General features: G+C 38.7%; 1 protein-coding gene across 1 annotated transcript in view; it reads right to left on the reverse strand.

Moving 5' to 3' along the window:
• Positions 1-1844: 1844 nt before the first annotated feature.
• The window catches only part of LOC100544955 (disks large-associated protein 2), a 50989-nt gene continuing 29447 nt past the window's right edge, over positions 1845-23386 (reverse strand). Inside the window, 4 exon segments of the mRNA XM_010707780.3 lie at positions 1845-5686; positions 8004-8156; positions 12948-13039; positions 22309-22724. Of these exon segments, the coding sequence (XP_010706082.1) occupies positions 5468-5686; positions 8004-8156; positions 12948-13039; positions 22309-22724 (880 nt within the window). The 3' untranslated portion in view covers positions 1845-5467.

Raw genomic sequence — 23386 nt, forward strand, 5'->3', positions numbered from 1 at the left:
ATTCTTTTTTGGGCAAGTTTCCATTTCAATTTCATTTTTATGGTTGCTGTCCTGAACAGCCTATTATGTAGTTAAACAGCTGCAGCATTACACCACAGAGGTAGCTGCATTACAAAGAAAAATTAAGCAATTTCTGTGTATACAGAGGGCTGAATTCTTGCCAGGAGCCTGTGTATGCATATGAATATGCCATAAAACAGCTGTTCCCAAAAGATGTTCCCTGAAGGTGAACGTGGTGCAGATGGGCCATGGGACGTGGCACACTGGCAGTGCCGTAGCCAAGCTGCAAGGACGAGACACGGTCTGCAAGAATGTGATTACTGACCGTGGTTACTAGTCCAACTATCTCGGAACTGGAACACTGAAAAATTATTTTTATGTATATATATATATATGTATATATACTTCAGTTCTCTGCAGTGTGAAAGAGCTGCCTCTAATCTGCCCCTCCTCACAGTTCTAAGAGATGTCACCATTGCTCTGTCGCACAAAGAACGCTTAGTGTTTGAGCTGAGCATTGCTTCAGAGCAATTGCCCGAACCAAAGCATAATCCTTATGCCTAATTCCTTCTTATGCTCCATGTTAAGCTTGGCTAGAAGGAAGAAGAGGAGAGAATTGGGCACTTGGAAGTTGTGAAATACACAAAGGCTTTTGCATCGCATGCCCCAGGCCCATCTCTCTGGCCAAAAAAGCTGTGGAGGGTTGCACTTGTGAAAGAGAGGCTTACTAAGATCTCAGAGCAAGGGCTCAGCTCCTGCACTTGTCGATAGATGGCACCCTCCCAGTGGAGCTCCTTCATCATCATGACCTCATGCCATCACAAATAGAAAAGGCAAAGGTTGTTCCGGAAACGTGATTTGATTAAATTCTGTCCTTGCCTACAAGATCAGCATTGCTCTCTCCTCTCCTCTGCTTTGCTCAGGTTTTCCTCCTGGTTCATCGAGTCTCACTACCCATTTGGCACAGGTGTGGACCAGGAGAGTCTCCTCTAGCTGTTAGGAGGGTGGTGTGGTAGGAAACTCCCTGGCAGCGTGGGGACTGGCAGGAGGGCCCTCATCCCCTCAGCTCTGCAGGCCAGAGCTGTGGGCGGGGGAACTGCCTGCTGGAGCCCAGCCTGAAGTTTGCATGTCCTCTAATAAAGTGCTTGGAGATCCTTCTGGATGAAAGGCACTGTGTAAATGTAAGTATCAACCTGCTGGCCACCAGGAAGCACCTCTCTAAACATTGAAGGCTTTACTGATACTCCTCACCTGGAATGTAGCTCACCAGTGCTATCACTACAAGGTGATTGCTCTGGGAATAGCAGTGGGAGTAACACCGCTTCACACTTCATTCCGACACTGCCTCATACAAAAGCTCCTGCTCCAAGGGATGTCACAGCTTTTCAGCGCACACTCCTGGGCACGTGGAGCTACTAGCCCAAACTCAGACCTTGTGTGATCATGCACGAACCATCCCCTGTTGGGTCGGCATCTGATGAGTCCCGGGCTTTGGTGCCATAATGCCAGTGAGGACACCAAACCCACAGACCGGCCTGGGCAAGCTCCAGGGACTGGATGCGATGGCTGAGAAGGGCGGATCTGGGGGGGATGCACCCCATGGATCGCAGCAGGGCCTGCAGAGACCGCAGGTCACTTATGGCACATGAACACTTAGGGAGAAAGTATTCTCCTTGCAAAACCACCAAATGACCCCAAATTCCCTTGCTTTATTCTAGACGCAGTGCCAAAGGAGTAGAAACTAGGTTATTAATTTACTGATACAGCAGGAAACATGGGCTTATTTTAAAACAAATAATTTCTATTATATGAAATGTACTATATAGACAGGAAATCCACACAACTTCCTATGCACGCTTTAATTCCTTCCTGGTTATCTCAAGTCTAACATAGTGACAAGGTATAAGCATAAATTAAAATGTAATTTTTTGGTATTAAACTATACAACATGATTAGTCTTTGCACACTGCCAAAGGCCATTCCAATCAGGTCAACAAGAAATAATAAAACACTCCATAATATACTTCACCAATTTACAAAGAATTTCAAATCTGAAAAAAAATGTACAAAGCAAAAATAAGTATGGCAGATACCAACAATTTCACCAGTCAGGTTTTTCTTTATTTAAATCCTCACAATTCTGTTTATTATACTTGTGTTTTACAGGCAATGAAGAAATGAATGGAGACTTCCTATAATTTTAATCAGTGAAAATAAATACTAGTCCAATTAATGTGTTCAATTAAATGCTATTTCCAGCTGTTCTGTGCAGATGTACTCCATGATGTCCACTAACAGAAAGTATTCTACTTTCTCTCTTAGTGTTTAGTTATGTTCCTCCTATGCTGGTTTTGTAACTAATCTTATTTTGATGCTGGGGAGTCAGATTACAATTGATCTGTTAAGATCATGTTAAGGTACCACGTGCGGTGTTTCTCACATTGGGGACCGAAGCAATTTGATTTATCTGCAACACAAGTATGATAAGCATAATGTTATTTTTCTAAATGAACCGGATGTACAGTATGTAGATAGAAATGGCTTATCTGCCTGTAATGATAGAATGTTACCTGTAGAAGAATTTAATATATTGCACTTTGAAATATAACATGCACAGATAACATATTATCAAATCTTTCAGTAAGCATCTAATTTGCATCTAATTTAATTTTGATTCCTTTTTTTTTTTCTCTTTCTTTCTTCTTTTTTAGAACAAAGGTGGAACAAAAAGAAATCACACGTATCCAAAACTTATATTGAACATTTTCTTGTAATGGCATGAGAAATATGGTAAAATACAGGGTTGGCATCATTTCTGCAGGCCTAGTTTTGCCTGAGAACATCCACTATCATGGTAACATATAAAAATTATCAAAATATGATTCTCAATTAAAAACTTACATGGACTGCTCCAAGTCAGCATTATTAAGTCAACTGGGATCTAAATAAATCTATAATCTTTGTGGGTTTTTTTTCACCATTTGTCTCCATAAGGTCTAGTTACCAGCAGGATCAGATTTAACTTGTCTTAATAGCATGACCTGTCCCTGCAGGGGGGGTTTTCAAGCAAGTAAGTCATGTGTGAAGCATAAGGGAAATCAGAGAAAATGTATCAGCTGCCATATATGTATACAGCAGCTATAGATGTATATATATATATAAGTGTGTATGCCTATTTTAAATTTCCTTAATCTAGGAAAGGCTCTAGTTTTATGTGGATATTTCTAATCAGCAGCTCCACATTAAATAATATATTAGTTTTCAACACTAAAGATGCCAATGTCTGCAAGTACATTTGTATTTAAAATAGTAAAACAAATATAGGAATTAGCATTGATATTGTACCTTACCCAGAATTCAGCTCTTTCCTTAATAGAAAATGCCTTGAAAACATGAAGGATGGGAAAGATAATGTTTTTATCTATAGATAAAGAATATTTCAGGGATTTTTTTCTTTTTTTTTTTTTCTTTTTTTTTTTTTTCTTTTTTTTTCTATTTTTTGAGGGATATACATTCGTCTTGGTTTTTGCTTCCAAACATAGTTTAAGGCTATTTGGTAAAGTATATACCAGATATCAGGCTCGATTTACAGGGCTTTCTCCTCACAGAAACATCTCAAAACCTCATCTCTAAAGATTCCCATCTTGAAGCTAACCACGCTTTATCAGCTGTGCTCCAAAGACAGAACTCATGCTTCATACTACACACTGTAGGAAAACAACGAAGGAAAAGGAAAAGAAATAAATAGAACCAAAGCAAAACAGATTAGAAGCAATGTCAGGTCTGCATAACCTATGATAATTCACGTTTTCAGTCATCTGTCAGGCTGCAGGGTGTGTGGGACGTGGATTTAAAGTGCTCATCGGGTGAAGAACCAAAGTGCTAGAGTATAATTTAATAGCTGTTCTGCCTATGGCTAAATACATTAAATACATTGCATTTGTTAAAGCAGGTAAACAGGAAATGTGGTAGATGCGGCTGTCTGTCTCGGTGTGTTAACACTGTTTTGACCTAAAGTAGTACAGAGGAGCTTTCAAACCTTGCAGTCGGAGTCTCTGGGTTACATATCTTATTGCGTCTTCACCTGAAGACTTCTAAGTGCTGGGTTGCTCGGGTGGCTCTGGAAGGTAGGTGAAGTGGAATATTTCTATTTTAGTTTATTTTAAACCAAAGCCTCTGGATTGTGGTAGTCACCACTTCTCTAATAATAGCGAGAGGCTTGAAAATATGTTATTTTCCTTATATTCCATGGCTGGAAATCAATTACCTCTTGAATCGTGTTTGTTACATGTGAAGCAAGCAAGAAGCTTTTTCTTGCCGTAACTGATACTGCATAGAAAAATAGTTCTAAAAAAATACAACTGTAAACCACAGTTCACCTTTACCTTAACATAACCATTTAAACTTAGATTTACTCACCACTCACATTCATATTTCTTAAACTGTTTACAACATCACAACTGGCATTTTAAACAAGCAAGATTTTTTTTTTCTCAAGGATACCCTGGAAACTCAATTGATAGAACATTTTGAGAGTTTGAAGTATTACATGTAGCGCAGCTCTTGAAATAAAAGAGAGGATCATAAAATAAACGTTAACACATAAAAGAACTGTTAAAAATGCGATGAGTGTTCCAAAGGAGTAAGTATAACTTTTTCTTTACACATCTTGCTACAGAAGATCTAACTTTTTAAGGCTTCCGTTTTCCTTTCACCCATCACTCAAGTCCTCTTGCATTATAATTTTGCTTAGGTTTCAGAGTGTCGTTATACTGCTAACAGCAAACGTTTCTCAGTGGGCATTCCCAACTCCACCAGACTTGTATGCTTCTTGGTTTCTGATGAACTTTGGAGTTTTAGTAGCTGGATATCCCTGTTCATCTCCAGAAACGTGACATGACATGAGAGGCCTAATATTATTCTGCGGTAACAAAGATGAGAAGAGTGGTAGAGCACATGGGTAAATATTTTAGCTGGGTTCTGGGAAAAGAAACTGGAGGTCAGAGAGATAAATGGGTTCTTTCTTTCCTGCTCTTTACGTTTGTAGCACCTTCTACTTGGATTAGCTAATGCCTCTAGTGAATGGTGAGATGCACCCATTGATAGTTTGTTATTCTTATCCCTAATTATCACACATTTTATAAAAATATAAATAACAAAAAAGTAAGCTGGGTTCCATCTCAAGAGGTGTTTCTTGTTGTCCTCTGAGAATATACTGGATAAGTCAGGTCTCAACAAGCCCTATCCATTGTAGCTGATTGTAAGTCAGACAATAAATACAAAAGAAGTCGTTCTTGCGGTGAGCTCAGCAAATTCTGAGAAAATCAAAAGCATTCCACTGTGCTTATGGCACAAAGAACACAACAGCAAGGGCATATTTATGGAGAGAATGAGACAAAAATTACCAGATAAGTGACAAACTGTACAAGCATTTTGTCTAAAAAAGGAACTCTGCAGCATTCTGTCTTTAAAGCCGGGTTTGAGCCTCTGGGATGTATATCTCGATGCTGTCTGCGCGCTCTGTGGCTGAATTCTGCCGGAAAGAGGCTGCTCTCTTAGCAGCCATGAGCCGCCTTCTGGCTTCTTGTCGCTGCCTGTCGGGTAGGTCCAGAGATTTTTCTCTTGTGATGGGGAATTTTCCTTTTGGGGGCTTCTTTGGTACAGGAGGAGGAACCTTTCTTTCTTCCTAAAATAGGGTATTAAAATAGAAGGTAAATGGCGTGTGGAAGATACCATCAACAGAACATGCAAATTGAAGACATACAGTGCCAAATACTCATTACATACATCAAGCATGCTCGGTTTCTGATCTAAAATCAGCTGATTAATGGATTGCGTGAATGGCTATCCATTCCAGAAACACTGATAAAAACCTGTTATTTCAGCACAAATTCTGTAGTCCCATGTCTTATAAAAGACTACATTTCCTTTCACTGACCTTGCAGATATCCTATACATGCAGTCTACACACCCTCCTTCCACATGAATTTGCTCAGTTTTATCTGACACATTATTACACTCATTATAAACAGAAACACACACTGGCTCTCCAATAAGAATTCAGCGCATCTGTGTGGTCTGATCAAGTGAAAAGACTGTCTAAGATTAGCAGGACATCATTTTTAATTAAATTAATCATACTGAGTTTAGCCTCAGCTGGATATGAAATAGCAGCTGTGTATACATATCTATTAGTTTAGTCTTCTCTATGGATTGCTAAATGGAAGCATGCAAGCACCAGCCAGAGAGAGAACATAAGCTAATTGTTCTCCTTGCCAGCCTGGACCATTTTAAAGAAAATTATGTTGAAGAATGGGCAAACTACAAAGCAAGAGTCAATAGATGTGCTACCAAAGTAGCTGTCAATGGCTTATACAGGTTTTATATCAAGAACTATTTTGAGATGTGAAATTGATACTGTACTCCATTTATAGATTGTGGAATAACATATAAGGGCCTTGAAAAGATATTGTAGAATCACAGAATCATATAAAAGTTTAGGTTGGAAGGGAGCTCTGGAGGCAATTCAGTATAACATTCCTTCAAAAGCCACTTGAAATTAGATCCAAGGTTGAAGTTATAACAGGTTTTTCAACATCGTGTTTAATATTGGCCAAATATCTCCAAAGGAGGAGAGTCGACAATTTCATATGTATAGTATGGTTATTACAATAAATCTTTCTGCTGGATCACTTCTTACAGTAATTATAATAGTCCAAAGTATGGGCTGTTCCTTATGGAGAACACAGTTAATTTGAGGCACAGCAGGATTCAAATAAATATAAAAAAGTGAACTGCAGAATCATCTTTTTTTTTTTTTAATTTCTGAAAATTGTGAGTCTACTACCAAAATGCATTAGCCAAGACCAGAGTTAAATTTATTTAAGAATATATTTCAACGTTCTCAACTCAGCAAAACAGTGCAGCAGCCTAAGTTGCTATTCTCCATGATAGACAGCTCTCCCAGTCTTTATTTTCTCTTTTTCCTGTTTTTAGACAGGAACATAAGGGCTCCATTCCTGCTGTCCCATCTTATTATTTTTTCACTTTTTACTTATTTTCCTCTTAAGAATATCACTGTTGCTGTCACTATAATAATTTCTTACTTCCAGTTGTCACTAGTAAGCAAGAGTTGCAAACTCACCATCCACCAACCAGTTGGCTGAAAATTAAAATCCAAGAGGAGCATGAAGAAATGAAAGAGTTGTCAAAATGCCTCCTAATTCCTCCCGAACCAAGCAAGTATTCACCTGAGGCCAACAGTACTGACTCAAAACAAATGCTGCCGTCACCTGACTGATAAAATAATCAGGAAGGGTAGTGGGATAATTCAGGTGTGGGAAAGAGCTCTGGGAAGGGGAAAGGCAGTTTGGGAATCAAGTGCTTGTAGGCATGATGCCGCCTGCTTTAGAAGTCTAGTGGCCAGGGGTATCTCCTAGGCAGTGGGGCTGCAACAGAGAAATGCGGGCAGTCGGCCAAAAGCACTCTTTTCCCCCCAGAATTTCCATAGGCCAAACTTTAGCTTGACCAACACTATGTTTTGTCACTTGTACCAGCATCAGTTATTTATGTGAGCAGGACTGATCACTGTAGCTCAGGTTTGAGCTGGCCCAGAAGGAACAACATCCTGCAGTCTACCTTGATTGAATTCTTGGGCTACTGTTCTCAATCTGAATTAGTCAGAACATGTTTCAGTTTCTTTTTTTTTTTTTTAATATGAAGCCAGATAAATTCAAGAGAAGTTTTATGTAGCAGAGACAAGATTTTGCAAAATCCATTTTCTTTGTAACACAATTCAGCTCAACATTGTTAAAAGGGGAAAAAAAAACAACCAACCACACTTTTATGACTGATGAAGGTTTCCATGTACAAGTTGGGCCATGACAGTTAGCTGTTTTCCATCTCTGGGTTAGAAACCTACCACACTTCCCTACTGAATTTAAAACATGGAAGCTACAGTACTATAAATGGGAAGGAAATGGTATTGCCCATGGCCTGCTTACCTTCCTTTCAGGTGATTCTATTATTTTCCATTCATTGAGTTTCAACTGGTGCAGTTCATCAAACTTCATGCTGACATCTTCAATTGAGAGCTGCAATAAGTCCCAGAAACCTGCCAGGTCCTGGGAAGTTGGTCTTGGCATGGCACTCGGGTCCTGTCATGCACAAAAGAGAGAACATGAATAGAGCAGGAGGCTTTAAACAAAGTGATTTGAGGTAGGAAGGGAACCACTCCAGTTCATTTTGCTACAGTGCTGCTCAGGGCAAAGGCTGGGAGCTGTGACTGAAAACATGTGCCTCCTATACAACTTGGATACGAATAAGTGAGATGTCCTGCACTGGCCTTTCTGGATCTGAGTATCATGGAAAACTCCTCAACACCATCTGCTGTGCTGACCTTTATTTCTAAAATGCAGCATGCTGACAGACTCTGTCTGCTGATTATTAAATGGAATAGGGATGTGGCTTATATTCTAGGTATACTGAAGTCTTGTTAAAAATTACAGACATTGTAGGTGAGCGAAACAACCTAACAACACCGCAAGGAAATTGTCAACTTATGCTGTTTTTGATTATGTTGTCTTGGGTTTTCAAATGGACATGTAAGATAAAAAATCTGGATGGAGATGTTTGTTAGAATTTTGTTTCCCATGGGGTAGAATCATGCTCAGGAACTGAGCAGATACTATTCTCATTTACCGAAGTTAGGTAGTTATTAGCTGAATGTCAGTGTTGGATAAAAATTACCTAAAAAATAGTATACAGACTCTGTACCCCATATCTTGAGCCCTGATGCTTGTTCAAGAAGACAAGTTTGTCACTTCAGTGAAGTAGGGTTTAATTGGCAAACATCTCTGTGAAGGTGATGGGCAAATGTCTACCAGGGAAATATGTAGGTCACCTTGAAAGTAAGACCTCATATTTATTTCCATGGAAGCTATAACAGTTACAAAAAACACAATAATACTACTAGATAGAGCAAATTTTCACCTACAAAACACTATTTTTCAACATAGTCACCACCACTTTCACCAGCGATGAACAAGAGCCTGCATGCTGCACACTCGTAACAATCTGCACCAGTGGAGGTTATCCACTGTCACTGTTATCCACTGTCCACTGCTGAAATGCACCATCCACCACTTCACTGTTCTCACATTTACTGTTTGGTCTCTACAAATGTTCGAAAAGCATCAATGAATGTCAGTGGGTACAATTCTTTCTGCACAGGGAAATTCAGTGACACACCTTTGCTTTCTATGCACTTTCATGTCAGACACCGTCTTGTCAGACTGCCCCTCTGCTGCCGTCTGTCACATGACCACAAAATGTAATGGAATGTTGATGGAAGGTTATATGCCTCTGACATCACATGCCGATATAATAAATCAGTAGGCATTACATTTGGAACAGCCCTTGTAGGTCTACACAATGGAACTGAGAGTAACATAGTTGAAATCAACCCAAAGATGCTCATAATCTCCCCCCTTCCCAGGCCAAAGCTAAAATGGCTAATTTAATAAATAAACAGTGGTGTTCCAGCACCTCACCACTCTCATAGTAAAGAACTCATCCTCCAGTCCATAAATATAGGCAGGGTTGCCCCATCCCAGCTGTAGAATCTGGCACTTACTATTGTGAAGCCTCATGCATCTGGTGATTGTCCAGCCCTCCAGCTTGTCAAGATTGTTAAGATCTCTCTCTCTGCATGGCCTCTCTACCCTTAAGGGAATTATCAGTTCCTGACAAATTAGTATTGTCTGCAAACATAGTATAATTTCAAGTCCTGTACCCAAATCATTGTCAAGAACATTAGAGAGAACTGGTCCTAAACTAGAGCCATGCAGAGATCTTTGCTAGTAGAGCTTTTGTTTAACAGGGAATTTGAGGACTAGTAGTTACTATGCAGATTGTAACAGATTTCTGGAAAACACGATACAACTCTAAATTAGTATTCACTGAAAATGACCATATTGGGTAGATCCCTATTTACTTTAAAAGCACTAACAACATGTGTCAGTGATATTAATTACTCCAGAGAGGTCAACATTACAGGCTTCAAGAACTGACTCCTAGTGAGAAATCTGTCAGCAACATATATTACATTGCAATCTGTTCTCTCCAGTCTGGTCTCCTCAGTCTCTCTCCTCAGTTTCCTCTGAACAGCCAGAAAGTGATGCCACTCGTGGAAATGCCGTTGACTTCTGAATTGAGGGTAATTGCTCTTCTGTACCTTTGTGCTCCACTCATCCCTGCTGCAGAAGAGCACAGCTTCCAGCGTGGCTGGGAGAGGAGCATGCGGTGCATTGTATGGACACAAGAGGGCTGCCTCCTGCTGCTATAGCTTATGGATCCACAGCTCACGGATGAATGCTAGTAAAAATGATTGCTACTACAGTTAACTGAATTTTGAGAAGATTGGCTTAAAGCTGCTTCTTTTTTTTTCTTCTTTCTTTCTTTTTTTCAGAAGTGGCTTCTTTGTTTTTATTGTGTTTGGAATTCAGCTCTGCAGCTCTCTTTCAAAAGGAAGCCTTAAGCAAGCAAAAAGTATTCAGCCGATGCTTGTGTTGCTCTGGTTTTGCCTGCAACCGTGACATACTTAGCGATGATCTCAAGAGCTGAGCAGAATGTCTGCTGACTGGAGTATGGAGGAGGACACTTAAAAGAAAAACATTATCTTATAAAAGATAATGTGAATAATTCACCAGGAAGTAGTCATTAATCAGGGATTCTTTTTTTCAAGTAGTTAGTAAGAACTGTATACTGTAAGAGATAGTCAGCTCAATTCTTATAAAATAATTTCACTGAAGCTGTTGGTTTTATGAATTTATCCCGAATGAGACATCTTAACCAACAGCAACATCAAATGTGATCCTTGAAACTGTTCAGATTCTTTAGAAAAATCCATAAGCCATGGAGAAATTTCAATGTGAGTAAGTGTGTTCTTCTTCCTAAAACCTTGCTGCATTTTTGAATTGGCAAAAGTAGCTGCTGCTGTTCTCTGTCCTACATTTACGGCTCCTGTCATTGAATAGTGTTAGAGAAACCAATGTGTTGGAGCCTTGCAAGTGCCAGATGTACTGTAGTAGCTGCTATCTGTCAGTATTCCCATGGATGACCAAGATGCTGCTGCCAGAGAATATGGAATGTCTGCTGTAGATGTGGGCTAAGTGACTATTAAGGAACAAACACTATTACTAAGCATAAGAAGAAAAGTTCAAAACATGAATGAGTTAAAAGTCCAGTTCTGTATTTGTTCCTTTCTGCAGAGCCCAATTGGTGATTTAAGAGATTGGTGAAGAATATTCAGAGCTCAAATCTCCAAAACTGATTAGAACTGCTGGTATGGAGTTCAAAGGTTTATTATCCATATAAGAAGGAGAGAAATAAAATCTTGCCTTTTTTCTTTTCTTTTTTTAATAATGCTCAAAGCTATAGGTTCCTCCTATTGCTTTTGCAGTAATGACATGCTAAAGCTTCCAAACAGCTCTGCTGTGCAGAGCAGGAGCTGCTCGTTATTACAGTAATGCTCTCAAGCACAATTCCTGGACCCACTTGAAGGAAAAGTGAAGTGGAGAGGAGGTTGGGCTCTCCAAATCTTATTTTGAATAGCTTAATCAGTCAGGAAATGGAGGGAAGTCTGAAATTTACCATATGAAACTTTTAGATTTTAATGAAGATTTCCTTCTTTCACTATCAAACAAATGGACAAACAGTAGCACACATGATACATTTGATATTACAAACTTGGTCATCTCCTGCTTGCCTGACTTTGCATATTTCCTCTGTCATTCTGTAAAAGCTATTAAAATTCTTGTTTTGACAGACTCTTTGAAGTGGATAATTGGATTCTTTCCTAATGAGGACCATATATCTTACCCTTTTCTATCAGAAGATAGGACATGCTTGGCAAGACTTTCTCAGTATTTGATTACAGTTTCAGGAATTCTAGATATGTAATGTTATGAATGGAAAACAGCACATAAGTCTCTGCAGAATTACTTTTGCCTTAAAAACCTGTGCAGTAAATACTAGCAAATGAGGAAATGTGTCTAATCAGATAAATAGATTGCATCTGCTTTGCATGCAGCAAAATTCAGCGCTTTTAATATATAAGATAGGGACAGTCAAAAGTTACACTTGATTTTCAAGTGAGCCAGAGATTGTAGGTGTTCTACCATTAGACTTAGCTAGAAGCATTATGTTCTTCTATTTCTTAGTATCATTTTGCCACAGCGTTTATATCACTGATGGCTGCTGTCATATTAACGAAGATAACATTTCGAATCAAATTAGTGTCTAATGAACTTCCAGAACAATAGCAGTAACTTCTACAAGTAATATACTGCATCTGCTCCTTTCGCCCTAGGACATCTTATATATAATTGGCAATGCAAATTATGAAACCCAATTTTATGAACACTATGTATGTTCTCATTTCCAAGATCAGTCCCATTTTCAGGTAGGTAGAGAACTGCATTGTGTCTCCTACTATTCTCTGCTTACTGTAATTTGAAAAACGTCTTTTCTCACCAGAAATACAGTTACTATTTTAGGGTATTACAAAAATAAGCCATAATATTATGTCTAAGAAAACTTGCATTTCTTCCCTTCTCATTTTTTTTTTCACTTTAATAAGGACAGCAGAAAAACAAAAGACAAAAGGCAGATAGTCTAAAATTACTGAAACTACATTTGCTTTGCTAAAAGATGTACTGACACAATACTTAGAGATTAAGTTAAAAAAAAAAGAGGAGCAGCGAGACAAATGTGAGACATGAAAATGAGAATGTTACTGTGTATTACCCTGTATGTACACTACACTTTTTCTTGTTGTTGACTTTGAATTAAAAGTATTAAGTTCTACAGTTTACAGTAAAATTCTGTGTTAAATTAGGTATGGCTAGTCATAAACTCTTCAAGAATGGCCAGAGATGGTGACTTACCAGATTTTGCTGACAGAGCCAATAAAACTGCTGGAATTTCTGAGACATGAGGAGCTGAGCACTTCCAACAGCACTTCGGATCTTGCCTAGGACTAAGCATACAGAGAGGTTATTGTCAATAGATGTTTTGGCAGCAAAAGGAAATGCCATCTCAAAGAAAATGTAGCTGGAATTACAGCTTAGTTTGTAATGGAAATAAATATTTTGCTGCTTCTGATTACACACATAAAATATTTTTTAAGAGATAGAGATATAGGGAAGCTCCATGGCATCTTACCTTTTGAAAATAGTAAATGATGTATTAGCAACATAGAACTACCAAGCCTGCGTTTGCTTAAGAAAGTAGAAAAGAAAAATCAAAGGAACACACAGAGCTTCCTGAAGTAGGCATGTGGACATAAGATTTTGGAATAATCTTGAATTCCAATGGAAATAATATTTTTTTGAAAAAAGCACAGTGATAAGCATTATCACCCTGATTTTCATTGATTTATTCATTTATTAGGAGATGCATTAATTCCGACCTGATGAAGCACTTAATTACAAATAATTCAGTAGGACTACTGATGCTGAGACTAGTAAGTCAACACCAAACTTAACAGTCTATCAGCTTTTCTAGATTTATCTCTTATGTACCACCAGGCAAAATTAACAAAAGTGACATTACAGACTTGATCCAGGAACATCACTTATATTGTTCCTTCAGTATTGTCATTTTATTGTCATTGTATGACTAATGAGTTAATATAGAAATTTTCCTTACTTAGATGCTGAAACTAACCTTACTGCCATTGCATAATATTCTGTTAAGAACACAAGGAATGCTTTATTGATCTGAACCCATGAAGACATTTTCTAAATGCATCATGGACACAGAATAAAAGCCCAGTGGAAGCTGGAGCTAGACTTGCTTTTGTAAATTGAGAGCTGTTGAAATACTCTCGCCTCAAGAAGCAGGTGGGTGCCTATTTCCTCTGATGTCAAAGGGAGCTTTAAATGCACCTTAGGTTACATCTTCTGATTCTGCAAACAAAAATGGCTTCTATCACTGTGGATGATCCTTGGTTGAAGCCTCTTTAGTCTGTCTGTACTGCGGAGCAAGGTTAACATGTTAAAATATAATGTAAATGCTCCTACCATAAGGATGAGATCTTTAGAGGAATCATGTCTCTAAGACATTCTGTGGTAGGAGGCATTACGTGCTGAAGGTTGTGTACCCCAGGAAACACATGAAGACCAAAGCATGGGAGCTTCAGACAATGGGAGGACACAAGCATGTGCTCCAGGACTTTGTTAAATTGTTGAAACCCTGATGGTTTGTTGGACTTTCCCTACTGCCAGTGTACTGGCCATTTACAGTGTGCAGAAGCACTAAGAGAAGAGACCAAATTCATTTTACTTGACTTTGCTTCCAAGAATCCACTGTCTAAATAAAAATTTCTCTATGCTCTATGAAAGGAAAGAGCTCATCAGTTTGCTCATGTTAGGTACTTATTTTTAGATGAGACAGATCTCTTCCTAAAGATGCCTATTTCTATTGACTAGAGTTCCTGAGGGAACTGGCTTATCCTGAGAAAACCAGCTCCTCTTGGACTCCCACATTTTTATAGGATAAATACCAGACTTCAGTTGGTAGCAGTATGCTTTCCTCACCAAATTCCACTTCCTTCTCTGTGCTGCAAATGCAACATTTTAAAAAGCACAATAAACTGAGGTCTCAGTTCCATAAAATGTCCAGATTTTTATATAATATTTAGAGGAGAGGTATAGAAAGGTAGGTGTAGGGGTGATAATAGTAAATGCTCATACATCTTTTATCATAGAATGGTAGAATCATAGAATGGCCTGGGTTGAAAAGGACCACAATGATCATCTAGTTTCAACCCCTCTGCTATGTGCAGGGTCGCCAACCACCAGACCAGGCTGCCCAGAGCCACATCCAGCCTGGCCTTGAATGCCTTCAGGGATGGGGCATCCACAACCTCCTTGGCAACGTGTTTCAGTGTGAAACGTGTTCCCTCTGTGTGAAAAACTTCCTCCTAATACCTAACCTAAACCTCCCCTGTCTTAGCTTTAAGTTAAACATCCTCATCATTTCAGGAACCAACTTGATGATTAATGAGATGCCTAGGGTCGAATGAAACTACAATAGCACAGCAGAATTGAACTGCAACATTTAATATAGAAACCATTCAATGCTTGCTGAGAGAATCTGAAAGTTTAAGGCTCATTTTCTGTAAATGCATACATATTTCATAACCTTAAAAGCATAGATAAATTTGTAGAGCTGTGGCTCTCAAACTCTATTTTGCTTTCTGTTAGACAAACAGTTTACAGCTGTGCCACAATACTAAATTAAACAGCAATATGCATAATTCATCTGTCCCTTGTGCTACCCATTTCTGAAGGGGTTAAGTGTTTCAGGGCTGCATGAGTAATTCACTGGGGATTTATTTATGTTCAGTTGGCCAAATGAAATAAAACATTTTAATTGGTTTGGGGTTTTTGATCACCAAACTCCTCACTTTCCTCTGTGGAGTTATTGGCTTAGGAAAAGCAATGTTCTCGGTGTTTAAAACCTGTGCAAACACATAGAAATCTAAATAAAGAAGAACTATTTCTTTTGATCTTAAACAAATTGCTTTCATTGTCTGTCAGAACTTTTAAAAAAGGCAAAGATGTGTCACCCAGGCTTGTATCTTCCTTGTCCCTGGATGCTCTGTAGTACAGGACATAGGACAAACTATCAGGGTGGGGGGTCAGAATCTCTTCTTTCCTGAGATGAGGAATTTTGCCTCAGCAGGTCCCTGGCACTGCCTTGCCAAACACTCTACACTCTATTCGGCTACCCACAGAACGATTCTGTAGGCTGTGGGATGTTACGCTTGTCTCACAGGGAATACAGCTCAGTCTTAGCTTCCTCCATTGAATTTGTAGATCATAGTTCATGTACAAAGCGTGATAAAAAAAAACCAAACAAACATTGGTTTTGGCCCTACCATAGAAACTTGACAGAATCTAGATCTGACTAATATTTCCTAGTGAATCTCACCGTTACTCCAAACCCCAAATTAAATAAACATTTATTTGACCTTTGTTATCATGAAGGACCACATTAACAGGCACCTGTGATTTAAAGCCCAGATAGGCCAGACAAGACTTAGCCACTGGCTGTGCAATGTTTTGTGTGACAAACTCCATTTCAGATGTCAGACACTGTGCTTCCAGGCCATATGTATGTGTCACCAAGTCAAACCATATGCCATATAAGGGTAGCTAATGGCAGAACAAGGGGAAATGGTTTTAAATTGAAGGAGGGAGGATTTAGGTTGGATATCAGGGGCAAGTTCTTTACCAAGAGAGTGGTGAGGCACTGGAACAAGATGCCTAGAGAGGCTGTGGATGCCCCGTCCCTAGAGGTGTTCAAGGCCAGGTTGGATGGGGCCCTGGGCAGCCTGGTCCAATATCAAATGTGGGGGTTGGTGGTCCTGCATGTGGCAGGGGGTTGCAGCTTGATGATTCTTGGGGTCCCTTCCAACCCAAGCCATTCTAGGATTCTGCAGACTCCTAGGAAACAACCTTAGTCCGTGTCATGCCTGTCTTTCCAGAAGCACAGATCTCCACTGTGCTTGAGGAGAGGACTGCCAGAGCTACTCTACAGACAGTGAGTTTAACTAACTTGCAATGCAACTTGCAAAGCAGAACTAGGGCCCTGCTGCCAGGAATAATGTTTGCTATGAAGGAGTCTACAGCACTGGTGAGCAGTCTTTCAAAAAGGCTCTAATAGTGGTGAATACACATGTATTACAGGCCTGCCATTTACTGAAGATCTAACTCTATTTCCATTTCAATAAGTAAATGAGACTTAATAAAACATAGAAGTTAGAATCTCTCATATTCATGCTACTCTGCTTTGCTGTAATTAAATTAAAGTATTAAAACACTTCAATTCATAATCTTTAGCACAATATTAATAGACAGCCAAAGCCTTGTCATTAATTTCATGCATTGGGGAATTATTCTGATGAGAGCAGATTGATTATCTCCATGAAAGAATGATGAATGTTACAGACTGGAGAGACTGAGATGTTTGGTGATGCTTAAAAGATACTGCTTGTAAATAAATGATGATAAAATCAATCATCAAACGTAAACATACATAATTTCAATATAATTCATATACCTCCCCACCATTAAGATATTGGTATATTTACTTGAAATTCAGAAAAAAGTAACATAACCTTAATTCTGCTCCCTGATGCATATGGAACATTCTATTTTTGTTGTGTGGTCCTGAACGTACGGCTTTTACTCCAAAGACATACAAAACCCTGACAGAGACTGCAGAAGATACAGACTCAGGATTTTTACTCTTGATGAAGACTGTGCAAATTCACTGTAAACAGCATGGACAATTCACACAATGGCATACTGTCTCCAGCAATATGCAGATTACAAGAAGTATTACAAGTAATATTGTTTTATACATCTTGCGTTGTTTGAGGAATACTGCAAGAACTTAAAATTGAATACTGTTTCACATCACAAATGCAGGGGGAGAAAAGTTAGACCTATGTTGACAAAATCAAGTTCACAGTATGATGTTATAACTCTATTTTTGATAGGTTAAAAGCTTTGCTCATTGCGCCACAAGCAATGGGAAACTACTGACAATCTGCTTCTGGCATTCATTAGTGCTACTTAAATGATGTGCTTTTAGTTTTACATTTTCATTTCATTTCAATTGCTTTTTTTTTTTTTTTCCTTAAGCTTGTGTGTGTCCCGTACACAATCTGAGGAAATATGCCTGGAAATGTATTTAAACTGTCATTTAGGTCATCACCCTAATTCAAAGCAGAACATGTAAACCAAAATGTTTGTTCAATCTGTAAATCTATATTTATCTAAATCTAAATCTAAATCTAAATCTAAATCTAAATCAATCCTAAACATATGTCTTTTCCACTATCAACATAACAGATAGGCTATGTTTAGAGTGAGATGATATTTTTGGACAGCACAGCTATCAATCAGCATTGTTGCAGAGAGGAGGAAGGGCAATGGGATCCTTGCGAGTCGTGAGACTGTGCATGTTCACTTTTTTACCAAAATGGAGTTCAGAATGGGGAAAACTGGAGCACAATATACATGCTAGGAGGAATTCTTGGATTCCTCACTATGGGACTCTCCTTTATTGACTTTAACTACCATTTCAGGGGAATTAAGACATTCTGTAGTCATTTCCAACACTCCAAATGTCAATTTCAATAGCTCCTGAAGGGTAAAGTTGTGAGAAGCATTAGGAATTTATGTCATTAATTTCTCTTTGGTTGAAGAATAACCTATATTTGGTCAAACACCTAAAAAAAAACTTTTATGGATGATTAACTGAAGACTGCACTAAAGTAAATCGGTTGTGAGGTTTCTTTTCTCCTGTTACTGTTTCTGTTATAACTCTTCTATGTTACTAAAGCCCTTGCAGAATTTTGGAAATATCGGCTGGAGGATTAGAAAGGAAAAATTCAGCATCCCTGACATGAAGGGTTAAGGGGAAAGAAAGGTGATATTTTGAGCTCTCTCTAATGCCTGATACACCAGAGATCCCTTTACTTCAACAGGGCATAGCTGTGTCAGCAAAGCTCCTAACAGTGATGCAGAAGATGTTAGAAAAAGACTCTGTCTGCCAGCGTGATTAATACCAGACTTAAAGGCTCTGTTCTAACAAAGGAAAAATTTTTACACTGTGTTATCTTAGGATTTTGACATGGGAATAAAGTCTGGGGAGTACTCCATTTGACACAGCACTGCAATATTTCAGTAGACAAACATTTGGCATTTGCAGCCCAGTTGCCCTCTGCTTCTCTGTGCCACATCACACCTGACCCCACAGCCCCTCTATGGGCTCATAGGCTTTCTGCCTTCCTGTGCAAAGTCCTCTGCTCCCATCACGCAGCTCAGGAAAGCTGGGCTCAGGCTGCACAGTCCTGGCCCTCTGCATCTTCAACAGCGCTGTGATAACTGGGAGTGTTTTTCTTGTCATCACCTACACACCAGCAGTAGCCAAATACAATTTTCAGGGTGTAAAACTGCAACTCCAGTCAGCACCCCAGAGAAACACATATTTTTGCTGGAAGGCACCCTGCCGGTGCAAATGATCACATGCTTACCCTGGGAACACTTCCAGCCACGTATATACTTTATATATATATGTATTCTCATAAAGGTTGAGAACACAAATAACTGCTCACACAGACAATAAATTAACTTCACAGAAATTCTGAAATATGATTCATGGCAACTGACCAAACAAAAAAATAATGTCTGCAGAAAGAAAGCATGAGAAGTTAGATTATTTTTGTTGCAGTGATTATCTTCTCCCTTTCCTAGACCTGATGAGTGAAGATCTTAGAACAACATTATGGGAGAAAAGCTACAGTGAAAGAAAAAAATCAATAGAGCAATCAGACAGCTTTCTGTGATCTCAGGGCTATTGTGCTAACACAGAAAATGAAATTGTTTTCTAAAATACAGTTCGATTTTAACTCTTCCCTTGATTAAAACAAAATTGAAGTGGTAGCATAAAGACAGCCTTCTCATAGGAGATGCAAGGCTACCTTTCTTCTTCAGGTACAATTAGTATAGCCTGGCCAACAAAAAGAACAATTCAGCATTAACAGTGACAGTTTGAATGTGCAAACTTTGCTGTCAAGTGTTATGGGAATAGTAGCTGCTGGAAGATAGAAAAACATATTTAGTTGCTTCTGGCTCCTGCATTTGTGAGCATTTTCTTCAGAGAACTGTGAAATGCTTAAATATGTCAAGATACATTTCATGCTGGGATATCATTAAACTTCAGTTCTTGTGGATACATACCTTCCAACTTTCATAGCTCAAACTGAGTATATAAAATGTGTCAGAGGCTCAACAGCAAAACAGTTATTCATGCAAAAACTTTAAAATGCTGTGAAGCTTGTTCCCTCGGTGAAAATAATTATTTGATAATCTCCATTTAAGTTTATGTTAGTTATATGAAATGAAGGGATACTATTCCAAAGATTTGGAAATGATTTGAGAAAGATCTCTTGAAATGAGTACATATGATGGAAAAGGAGTCTGTCATGTTTGACATCCAGCTGAAGATAAGCATCTGACTTCACTTACGCTATACAGACCTCTTCTGCAGTAATTTCTTTAATCTATAAAGGAGGTGAGAGTGTTCCCTCAAACATGGGTAATTAAATTGTCTTGGTTAGGTTAAAACAGGAATTGCAAGAATCCATTTCAGTATCTCTACATCAAGGAACTGCCCTTTCTTTTTCTCTTAGAGGGTCACTCTACAAGTAAGGAAACATTAAATCCTAATTCTAGGTTAAAAGGATAGAGTCTCAATAACTACAAATATTAATAAAAAATTACTGAGGCTCAATTTGTCTTCATGTCCCACCCTTTGTGTCCTTCTGAATTATTTCCTGAAAAAAATAATCTTCCTAACTGTTGCAAGGTATTTTAGGGTATTTCTGGAGTGCAAGAGCATAGATAGCATATCATGTGGAGGGAGTGTGGGTCTGGATCCGGGAATTGGTAGTCAGCTAAAATCAGCTTCTCCAGCTTTTCCTGACATAATACACAGACAGCTGCATATTTGAGAGAGCTCCACTAGCTCCCTACCTATGTCTGTGTGCGAATTTCCACTGCTCACTTCGTGTGATTGCAGATTTGATTGGGGCTGTGCATGAGGAAGAGCTTGGAAAGAAAGGGGGTAGCAAAAGTCCAACCTTGCCTGAAAACAGCTGGCTGGCCTCCTAGGGAAAGAGGTGGTTTAACTGTGATTCTCCCCTTGTTCCCCTAATAATCTTAATTTTTTCAAGGAAATTAACGTCTTGCTCTTCAAACTTCTGCTTCTGATAGCAAGCACTGATGTGCCCAACACCAAAAGCTGGTGCTTTGGAACGCTTATTGGTGGCAGAGCATTTAGCAGTACGAAGATTTAGGGGAAAGGAAAAAAAGATGTATATGGTAAAACTAAACGTTAAAAAATAACTGCAGTGAAAGTAATTTTGGAAATCCTAACACATGCGAAGCAAAGCAAAATATTTTATTGTTAGTACTTAAACAGCACCTTAGAGGGTATTAAAGTCTTCACATTCTCAGCTCATACCTGCCATAGTGAAAATGACGACAAAAACCTAAACTCAAAAAAAACCTGGATGCTTAAAGAAGAAAACAACCTTATGATCTCTGCCACACTAAAAGCTATGCTGTTACAAGGCAGACTTGCACAAAAAGCAGTGCAGAAATATGACTGCAAATGAAAATGATGCCATAAAAATGCAGGTGTTCTGTCCTTTTAGAAGGCCAGTGAAAGAAACAGAAATTGGCCTTTTAGTGACTATGCAGGTCTGGCCCAAGCCTCAAGGGCAGATCATAAGCAAGAGCTCGCTGAGGGGGAAAAACAACAATAAGGAAAGTATATTCAGAGATTATATGTGAGATTTGTGAGTGTAGGAAAAGATGCTACTAAGAAAATTGTATATGAACTAATTTGTGATTTGAGAAAAGCTGAGCTGAGACAATAATTCAGCTGAGACAATAATTCAGATTGGCAGGGATTGAAATATTTATAAAACTAAGACCGGAGAACAAGGGTAATTGACCTCAGAGGGAATCACAGGGAGCTGGCTACTGAGTGCTAGGACCACTTTGATATATTACCATCATTAGTGCTGGCTTGGATCTTGTTCCAAAATAGTCTACATTATTTTTCATTTTTTCCCATCACTTCTTTCAAGGTGTCCACAAGAAGTGAGAAAAATAATGATTCTTGACAAAATTATAATAAGAAAATGCTACTGAACTATCTGAGATTGTAGAAGTGCTTTAACTATTGCTCTCTCTTATTCTAACTGTTCCTTTATGATGCATTTTGCTCAGGTCCTTTAAAAGACTTAAAAAGTGTTTAAAATGGCTTCAAAGGAAGAGGCAGATTCTTAGGATTCAGGAAAATGGAACAACAACAACAACAACAAAAGGTTAACACAAGATAAACTTCTGTGTTCTGGCAAATGTTCAAGAACTGGAAACACAGATGTGAGTGGGAAGAATGAGCCAGAGCTGGAGCTACGGAAGGAGATCTTGTCCCACTTAAGCCATATCAGGCTTTGATCCTGTACTTGATGCAGTTATCTCCTCAGCTATAACTCTAAAGACCAGCTTGCACAATCAGCAGCAAGGCTGCCTACATCTAATGGTTCTGAAGAACATCTTTGGTACTGCAAAAAGAGTAGGGAAAAACCACGCACCATCAACGTATTCTAGCAGATAATAGCAAACATCAGTAAGAAATGATGCAAAATGTTCTTACTTTCCTCAGAAAGATCGTTTTCTTCTGCTTCTCTTTCCATTTCCTTACACCATCCCTCCATTCTCTTAGTTTCAGTATGTAGCAACTTCATAAACCAAGAACCGTCCCGTCGACAAGGAGACATCCGACCAGTCTCTACTGTCTCAATGGCTGGCTCCAGCCAGGGCTCTGGTGGTGGAAGGTTTGAGGTGTCAACTGGGGTCCTGTAATCTTCTCTGTAACTGAACAGTCCCTGCGTCCGTACAGTTCTCACTGCGCTGTATTGGGTGGGGGTGCTGGGCTCCGAGTGCTGCTGGAAGGATGAGCCAAACTGAAGTCCCTTGTCCTCCATGGTGATGTGTCCTGGGAAGCCCTCCAGCTCCAGGTCAGCCTGGACAGCTGCTGTCACGCTGTTTGAGCGCTTAAATCGTCCATGTCTTGATGAAGCGGGAAGAAAGAAAAGAGGTTAAATAACACATGAATATATGATGATATAGGGGTGCAGAATAATGCTTCAGCGAATGGCTTCTACTTATATCCTTCTCCTTTATGCTAAATATTTTTTTCTTGTGCACATCTCACTAAAATAAGACAGAGGTTAACAACATAGAGGAAAAACAAAATGCATTGTGCCATCATTGATCTCAGCAAAGATACAAAAGAAAATCATTTAAATTATCTCTGGAAGCAAATATTGATTTATTATCATACCACATTATTCTCATACTACAAAATACCATGTATCATTACTAAATGAACTGGAAATAACTAGCAGAACTGCAGGGTTGCATCTCCTGGCGGAAGACTGTTAAATAAATGTATAAAAACCTTCAAATATTAATGATCATAATTTGATAAAATCTGAAAATCTGCTAAATTAGGACTTTTGAGAATTCTTTAAAAAAAGAAAAATATTAACTGAAGGTTTAAGAGTTGTTTTGTTTTTTTTTACTTACCTCATAGGATGACCATTAAATGTTAAATTTTTTATTGCGGTGTGCCACAAAAAACATTTGAGAAAAGATTTATTTTAAAAAGCTAGATGGACAAAGAAAGATTATTTGTGAAATCTTTTCACATCTAGACCTATTGTTTCAAA

Source organism: Meleagris gallopavo, chromosome 2 (assembly GCF_000146605.3).
Source record: "Meleagris gallopavo isolate NT-WF06-2002-E0010 breed Aviagen turkey brand Nicholas breeding stock chromosome 2, Turkey_5.1, whole genome shotgun sequence".
NCBI lineage: Eukaryota > Metazoa > Chordata > Aves > Galliformes > Phasianidae > Meleagris > Meleagris gallopavo.